The 9412-nt window shown below is 39.5% G+C and overlaps 1 protein-coding gene across 1 annotated transcript; it reads left to right on the plus strand.

Moving 5' to 3' along the window:
- The first annotated feature begins 4902 nt into the window (after window positions 1-4902).
- On the plus strand, window positions 4903-8645 carry SOSTDC1 (sclerostin domain containing 1). Its single transcript, XM_009570827.2, has 2 exons — window positions 4903-5263; window positions 7326-8645. Exons 1-2 carry the CDS (start codon window positions 5059-5061, stop codon window positions 7739-7741), a joined length of 621 nt encoding a protein of 206 aa, XP_009569122.1. The 5' UTR covers window positions 4903-5058; the 3' UTR covers window positions 7742-8645.
- The last annotated feature ends 767 nt before the right edge of the window (window positions 8646-9412 follow it).

The following is a 9412-nucleotide window of genomic DNA, read 5'->3' on the forward strand; positions in this document are numbered from 1 at the left end:
TAATTAGAAACACAAAGCAGTTTACTGAAACATAGTGATATATTAAGAGTTCAGTTAATTACACATAAAGAAACAAGAAAGACTTCAAAACCTTTACTCAGTTTCTATTTTATTTGCAACTGGGGTATACTGATGGGCCTTTGCCTGCTTAACACTGAGTAGGAGTTTCAGAGTTTTAACCTGAGGGTAAAACTTTCAAAAGCATTTAAGTGACTGGCTCACTGAAAATCAATAGGACTTTCACTCCTTAGGGCAACATTTTATAAAGTATGTAGATACTGAAGTCCAGTTGACTTCAGCGTCTAGGTATATTAAAAAATCCTGCTTTATTGCCCTAAATCTCTTTAAAATAGAAGTGTTGCATTTGTCACCTAAGAGTTTCTGAAAATGTTACCCCAAATAAACAGTTATTCTCATATTTTTTCATTTATAAAACCCTGTTTTGTTTTGCTTCCTTCTTCAACGTACTCAGAAAATCATAAAACATGTTTTGGATGATAATAAGCCACATTGTCTTCAATGTGGTCTTAAAAATCTTACTGCAAATGCTCAAGAAGAGGTGACAATTATAATTAGTGCAGACAGTTCTTCACTCTACTGTAAACTTTCCTAGAATTTCAGAACAAACTCAAATATTTTCCCATTTCCTGTCTTTTTCAATAACAGTGATAAATTTCCTCCTTTGGAGCCACAGCCTGACCTAAATTATTCTGCCTACATTATGTATAAGAGCAAGTAGAAAAAAATGAAACTGCAATACGAAATCTTAGGGAGATGAATAAGACATAAATCAGAACTAATTAGTCATTCTCACTAATGAGAATATATGTTTTCCATTGAATCCCTCAAATGTAATTTATTGAGAACATTAAAAGTACCACTTACTGTAGAAAAACCTCAGTATTCAAAATATGTTTGGTTTGAAAATTTGCAGAGCGGGTGTATCTTGGTTCTATAAAATGTTTTCTCTTTAAAACTATGATAACTTGTTGCACAACAGCTTACAAGTTCCCAACAGTTGTGTTTATTACAATTTTACCTCACTTTCAGACAAGTTCTCTTATCATGCTCCAAATCACATTTTATGTTGCTTTGAAGTACATTACTAATACGCTCATTGCTTAACAGAAAATGTCTTGACAGTCATTTCTGTTTTAAGGTGCAAAGTAATAAATGTCAGTTACTTTTTTTGCAGTCATTTATCTGAGCCTGTACTTATTCTCAAAGTATCTGCCTTTGGAAACAAGTCAGAAGTGCAATGCTCTAATGCTCTTCTCTTTGGGACTAACAATAAAAATATAAAAATGAACTTTGAACCTTTCTTTCTGTGCTGTCTTCATTTTATTTCTGGCCTTTTCCTGTAATTATTAAACCTGGGCAGGCCCAAGTTTTATGAAAAATTGGGAATTCCTTCTTACTTTGTGCATCCTCAGTGAATATGTGGGTTGTAAAGACAAGGCTCTCTGGCAGTCATTTGTACTTGTCAGTGCATACCCTTCTTTTCCCTGTGGCTGTTTTGTGCTGCTAGACAGGTGTGTGCACTCCACACAAAACTTTGCCCTTTGGACATCATTATAGTGTCTAAGAAACACAGAGGATGGGATCCTGACAGACTTATAAATGACCATGAAGAAGGGAATTCTCTTTACGGACCTTTACAGAACATGTGCCTTGTATTATTCTGCATCCATTGAGAGAAGTGTGATTTTCTTTTCCCACCACAGAAAATGGAGAAAGCAAGATATAAGGTGTGGACAACTCCAGATACCATTCTCTCTTAAGAGTGAAGCAAGGCTGTTAAGATACCAGAAACAGTTAAGTTGAAAAAAAGGTGTAGTTAAATGTAGTGCTTTATCCCTGGGTAAACGTACAAACATTTAAATTAATCTGGTTAAGGGGTTTCATTCCTGTGCCTTCCTCACAGTCCTTGTTCAAGGATCTGAATAAACAATGACCTCTGTTCAGAATGGAGCTCTCATGGATCCGTAGGATCAGTGAAATCCAGTCTCCTGGGCCCTTCACACTGGGCATTAAACCTCTCTAGACTCTCAGGTATAGTCAGTATGCCCTGGCTGATCTTAAGCGTCGTAATTGAAGATAAAGGATAGAGAATTTATTGCCTAGGACTCAAAGTGTAGAGGGTTTTATAGATCAATAAGAACATCCTGAATTATGCCCAGAGGCAAAAAGGAAGCCAGTGCAGACTTCAAAGACCTTGTGTAATATATTCCTTATGGCCAATATTACAGATTAAGTACAGAGCAATGTTCTACACAAGACATCGACTCTGACTAGAATAAGGACAGACCACACCTTGCACAGGTCTATCTCTCTATCTTTACCTTTTATGACTTACTACAATCATCCATGTAATGATAGCAAAAAATATTTTAAGTCTAGGAACCCATTCCAAGCTAAGAATTTGGAAACACCTTCTGATTGTGAGGTTCACTCAGAAAGAATAACCAGATGTGGCAGACCAGCACCCCCTCCCCTCATCCGACTTCTAATCTTGCTGAAGAAGACTCATGAAAAAGTGAAAGGCTGCAAGCTCTAGGTTTGACAAACGAAGTATAAATCAAACTAACAGATAAACTCCTCAGGTGCTTCTTACCTTTCAAAGCAGGGAGGTTGACAGTACTGACCAAGGAACTGAAATAATGAAATTTTCATGCAATATTTTTAACAAGTGGAAAATACAAATGAAATCAAAATAGTGTTTATGCACAGAAAAATGAGGTAGTTTGTATTATCTTTTCTGTGGCAAATTCAGGGCCAAACTTTTCCTTTTCAAGGCTGTAAGAGGCTTCTCTCCAGGTCTTCCTTCTGTAAGTGACAAGACCAAGAGGAGTATGTGACAAACTTAATGGTTTCATATAGTCCAAATTTGAAAGTATGATTTTTAGCTTTCATTGAAAGCTAAAAGGGTTGAGGCTTAGCAAACTCCTTGCAGACCCAGCCCTATAGCCACTCCAAGGTCTCACACATTTTTCCTGTGAGAAGATTATATGCCTTATTTCAAAGAAAACGGCTCTCAAGGAAACTTCTGACTTTCCCAAGCCTCATCTAATGTGGGAAAATCCTTCAGCTGGGAAGAGGTCCCCTGACTGGTATCCACAGGTAGTGTGGATAAATGGAAAATGGGTCCCATGCTTTTAATTACATCTGCTCAGCGCAGGAGAGGTAAGATGAATGAAAATGTGTATGATCACTGAATATGAGAAAAAAAGAAGTAGGACTTGAACATAGACAATGTATTACCTGTGTTGGCTGCTGTTGAAGAAAAATAATGCTCAAATGTCACTGGCCTGTAATGTACACATCATCTTTGGTACTTTGCCTAAGAAAAAGTTCATTTTTTACCTTTTTTTAAAGGGAAGGGAAAAGCACATCTTTGCTTTTGTGGTTAAATAAGACATTCCACAAGAATGGAACTTGGAGCTTTGTCAGAGGTTAGCAGTGATCCCACTCCTCCATGCATTACTGTGCTGAAAGATCTCGCTCTGCCTTGCAACATTCTTGTTATTCCAGAACTGGGTTGGGCCAGTCATAATAGATGCAGGCAATCAACTCAACTTCCACACACACAGCCCTGCCAGCAAAACACTTCACCTTGCAACACTCCTGATTTTCCTCTGTCTTTTAAGAAAAGGCTATCAGTTTGGCAGTTACTGTGGATTTGTCCTTATTCCTGCTGAAATCCAGGGTAATTTTCTTACTGATGCAAGAGGGAAGCGTTGGTGGTTCAGACAAATATCTGCTTGTGACTAGGATGAGACAGTTGTCTTCTCTGAGTAGCTGACAGTAGAGGTAACTGACATGTGTTCCACTTTTACTTTCATTACAGCAAATAAAATCCAGGATGCTCTATCGGTATCAAACCATTCTCAAAGACTGTAAGTGAGATTGGAGTCTAATCTTTGCATAATGTGGTTGTGCTTTTTCCCAAGAGAGATTTCCTTTTAATTAGAACACTATAGCTTTAACTGCTGATCATCGTTATTTTATTTATGATGAAAATCTAGAGAGCATTCAACACGAGGAAGACAAGCAATAGCCTACCGACACCACCGCGATTACACTAGTATTTGGATTTGAGCCATGTAATTTTATGTAAAATCAACTAAGTGTGTGATGCAGTACAATAGTATGTCAAAATAAGGACTATTCTTTCCCCTTTGTTTTCTTTATCACACAAAATACTATATTAAAAATATAAGAATGCTCTAGGCAATGCACAAAAATAAAAAAGACAAGTTTGGTGAATGAGCACAGTGAGAGGCTATGAATATGAATACATTTGTACTAAGGAGCCTAGAGGAGATGCTTTTCATGCATGGTGATACAGAAATACATACTTGTAACTCTGCATACCAGGGAGCAATTATTCCCCTAAAACAAGTAGCTTCTAGAGCAGTGCTCCTTGCTGATCAAAGCAGCATAATTTAAAGCATCTAGAGGCAGCTTTAAATTATTCATAATATTTTTTTTAAGTGATCTTGTTATATAGCAGGCAGCATTTGTGTAAGTAGCAGTTTTCCGTGAGTTCTATAAACTTTTGCATCCTTACGGAGCTGACAAGCTTTCTGAAAGTGACTTTTGAGAAGAAGGGACATAACTTTGCATAACAGGAACGACAAGACCAATTCTGACATTGTGTTAGTCACATCACACAAAAGCGCCGGGCACACAGGGCTGTACAGAACGTTAGGGCAGAGCCGGCAGCTTCTAGGTCTCAGCCTGAATGCTGCTTTGTGGTGCTTAAGAGTTTTCTGATGCCCTCAAAAGCCCCAAATAGGAATCCTGCAATTAGTGCATCTAACTCCTCCTTTACTGCAGCCCTCTCTCCCATTGGTAAAAGGTCTTCGCAGCCTCATGTAGGGATCCCACCCCTTTTGTGGGTTTTCATTCTGAAGCTATCCACAACTTTACACCTGAATGAGTGCCAAGCCTCTCCGACTATATAAAGCAAACGTTCAAGAGCAATTTCGGAGTTACCCAGACGAAGCATAAGAAAAAGATTTCATTGAGCTCTGCCAGACAGAGACTGAACCAACCATGCTTCTCCCTGCCATCCACTTCTACGGCTTTCTCCTAGCCGGCATCTTCACCAAAAGCTGCTCAGCTTTCAAGAACGATGCCACAGAGATACTTTATTCACACGTCGTGAAACCCGCAGCAGCGAGTCCCAGCAGCAACAGCACGTTGAATCAAGCCAGGAATGGGGGCAGGCACTACACCAGCGCTGGATCCGACCGTAACAGTGAGTATCCACCGTGTCCCGAAGCCCCTTCGCCCCCAGCCCGTGCCTGCAGTCAGAGGGACCAGCACTGCGGGGCAAAGGGAAGATGCTGCTGGCTCCCGGTTGGGATCTGCCTCTTCGGGAGAGCCTCCCTCCCCGGGGAGAGCCTTGCAGGTTACTTCCCGAGCAAGGGTCATCCAGGAACGCTGGGTTTTATGAGTTATAAAGGACTGAGTGGCATTTGCAAAGTGCTCGCTTTCTTAACTCGCCCTCCCGCTGTGGGCAGGGGAGGTGTCCGGGCTACTTTTCAAATGCAATAAAAAACCCTCAGAATTTTGTTCCTGCTGTTTAGTTTTACTTCCTGTTGTAGCACTTACCTGCTTAACACCTCCAGCAAAAGTAAACAAATCAGCTCATCATTTACCTATGATCTCTGCTCTGACTTGCCTTTCTGTATCTAGTCTTTTCCTGCCGGGTTTTATGTATGTGTGTCAGATACATACAGTCAGCAAAAGCTTTCCAGATCCCCATGTATCTGTTCCCTCCCCTGCCCGCCTCCTTCGACTGAAAGAAATCCAAATAGATACACACACATAAACACACCAACCCACCCACAATGATTCGATAAAAATAGCGTCATCCCTGGAAAGTGAAGGCAAAATTGACACCGATACCTTTCAGCTAAGCCAGGTGTGTCAGCTTCTATGAATGCTAAAGGTTTAAGAGCACAGGAAACATCTTATCATTATGAGATTACTGGAGCAGCCCAGTAGGCATTCATCGTCAATGAGCTGTCACTGGAGAAAGACAGGAAAGACATAAAAAGCAGAAGGAGAGACAAAATCAAATCTGTGACCAGCTGCTTCCAGGTACATTCTTCAGTGCAGCTGCAGGAAGGCAAGCTTGAATTTTCTCTGCAAGGCAGGCAGGAGAACAACCCTGTGAACAGCCCCTCGGATCAGTCTGCAGATTTACAGTCCCTCTGACTGCCCAGCCTGAGACACTGGGGCCAGGGTGAAATAATCTTAAGTCAGTGCCTCTGTTCAGAACTGCCTTCCAAAAATCCAAGTAGAAAGAGAAGCAGCCTGTAGCTGTGATATGTAGATGTACCTTCAAAGTCTTTTATGATTCACTCTGAAATGTTTCTAGTAATTACTTCTATTTTAAAGGCGTTAGTTAATTGCATTGTGTGTAGAATCTGCACCGTAATTGTCCTTCAGAAAGAGGGAAAGTATAGCCAGGAAAGATTGCTTATTAAAATTAAGCGCACTGTGGGCGTTTATTTCAAAGTGTAATTACTGAAATAAACAGTTGTGTTTATTGCAGGATGCAGAGCTGCTCATACAGACGGGTACAAACATGCCTGTACGACAAGCTCTGCATGTTGATTCTGTGTCAGTTGACTGAGAGAATTTGCATCATACTCTCTGTTAGTTACATTATAAAAGACTTCTACAGATACAAAGATGGTGTTGCCCTGAGGGCAAACGACCACTCTGAAATCGCTACTGCTAATCATTCAAACTCTGTGTGCAGAACACCGTTCCTTGGTAACTTCAGTTGTTATCACTTTTGCAGTATCCATGTTCAGAGCAGCAGCACTCATGGAAGACTCAGTCCACTGTAACTGTGGAATGAGAAGAAACACAGTATTTGAAATTCATTTCAAAGCTTATAAACAGTTTCCAAAGCACTACTTTCCCTCTTGCTAATGATCCCACATAATTGTTGTAATCATCATAGCAGATTCCCTAGACTGAGAATAAGCAGGAAACATTTCTTCCCTTGGGGCATTTTTTCTCTTCTAAAAGGTATGTCCCTGAGAAGAAGGATAGAGAATAAAATTGCCTCTTCTACCACAACTGCTGAAGTGCATATCACTATGATTTCTTTATACTGTGGTAATTCCCAGAGATACCATCAGTGCTTGAGGCCCTTGTGTCGGAGGACACAACAGTAAAGAGATGTCCTGTAAAGATTACTTTTAACTTCTGCAAAACACAGCATGTTAATGTGAACATGACTGGTTAAGGAAATCTCTCCATTCTGAAATTCAGTGTATATTATTCTGTGCATTCTGCAGATCGTGTTCAAGTCGGCTGTCGGGAACTGAGATCCACCAAGTACATTTCAGATGGCCAGTGCACCAGCATCAATCCACTGAAGGAACTGGTGTGTGCTGGTGAATGCCTCCCTTTGCCACTGCTCCCCAACTGGATTGGAGGAGGTTATGGAACCAAGTACTGGAGCAGGCGGAGCTCGCAAGAGTGGAGATGTGTCAATGACAAAACACGCACCCAGAGGATCCAGCTCCAGTGTCAAGATGGAAGTATAAGAACCTACAAAATAACTGTGGTCACAGCCTGCAAGTGCAAGAGATACACCAGGCAGCACAATGAGTCCAGCCACAACTTTGAGGGAACCTCTCAAGCCAAACCTATCCAGCATCACAAAGAGAGGAAAAGAGCCAGTAAATCCAGCAAACACAGTACAAGTTAGAAGTCAGACATTTTTTCCTCTCTCGTCTCCCTCTCCTCGTGCCAAAATTGAACTCACCTGTAACCATTTGCTTTACCGTTCTGACTGCTTAAAGACAAGTCTGCCATTGCTGTGTTCTCAGTTGACACTACATGCTTATTGCTTTGGCCAAATTCAAAAGGGGCATTCTCAGCGTATGGACCTTTTGGGTGATTCTCCTGATGCTCAAGATGGGGAATAACACAAGCCTTCCAAAACCACATGATAAACTTTTACATTTTCTCCAGCCATGGAGGCAAAGAAAGTTTGCCATGAACATTCATTGAAGTCTATTTTGTAAAAAGATGCTTTGCTGTTTGTTTTCATGAAAACAGTTATCACATCTATTGCCTTCTATATCATGTTTTATGAATTCTGACAACAGCTTAAAAATACAACATCTAGTAACTGCTTTCAGATTCATTCTAAAAAAATGCCTTGCATGCTGATCTTTCTCACATCTCAGTATACCAAAAATCAAAATATCCATGGCAGCAATCAAAAAGTAAAGCTGAACAAACTATTTATTTGTTGTTGTAATTATTTAATGAGCTTTTATGTGCGTTATTTCCCTCCAAAATGTTCTTATGTTCATAGCTTTTCCCATGTATCACAGTATTTTCCTATGATTTGTGGCTGGATTAGAACATACATTTTGTAGATAATGTAAAATAGACATTTTAGCATTCTTGGTAAATATGTTTTCATTTTGAACATTCATAGACTTAGGAGTTATTTTGAAGTAGCAACATAAAAATTGTGGGTTTTTTTCATTCTCCACTCTGTATTATTTTTGTTTAAAGGTGTGCAATCAAAAGACAGATATGGTGAATTCCTTTCAAAAGGTTTGTTGGTTTTTTTTTAAAATAAACACTGCTAAAAACTGTATCGTCTGACACTATGTATGAAGATGCACAACATTTAATCAGTCGCAACATCTAATTTTAAAAAGTGAGAGCACAATATTTCGTATAAAAAAATCTATCCATGATATTTAGCATTAATGAAAAAATCTTATGTGGCCATTTAACAGATGGTGCTTACTAGTGGCCCAATCCAGGTTCTTATTTAACAAATCTCAAGTTGTACATTGTAGAAGTGGTGTATTTTCAGGTAGTTTTACAAGCTACTAAGACACTACAAATCTTTTTCTTTTCATTAGAGATGATCAAGTCAAAGACTAATGGTGAGAATAACATGCAGTTTCATCTTTCCCATAGAGCCAATAAATTCCCGCACATTATCCACAAATCTTATAGAATGCATCAGGAAATATATATATTAAGCACTCTACCCTTCAACACAGTCCATGAATCACCTGTTCTTAATCTTTCAAACTTTACTGAAATACTATGGGCAAGATTTCATCATGGGATTCTGCTGTTCTTAAATCATTAACTTTTATAACCCATTTGCACCCAAAGAAAAGATTACACAAGAAGACAGTAATGAAAGTCTTGCCTGATAAGGTCTCACACATGTTCTCTCTGACCTTTTCCTATCTCATTCTGCTCTGCACCTTAATTCCATAAGATCTATCATGAAGTCCCTGGCAGAGATGGTTCTTGGTCGTTAATGTAGAACTGCTTGAAAATCACTCCTACTACTTGACTTACTGAATCCCAAACTTTATCGACAAAAGTTAATGATTTT

This window comes from Cuculus canorus, chromosome 2, assembly GCF_017976375.1.
Source record: "Cuculus canorus isolate bCucCan1 chromosome 2, bCucCan1.pri, whole genome shotgun sequence".
NCBI classification, from domain to species: domain Eukaryota; kingdom Metazoa; phylum Chordata; class Aves; order Cuculiformes; family Cuculidae; genus Cuculus; species Cuculus canorus.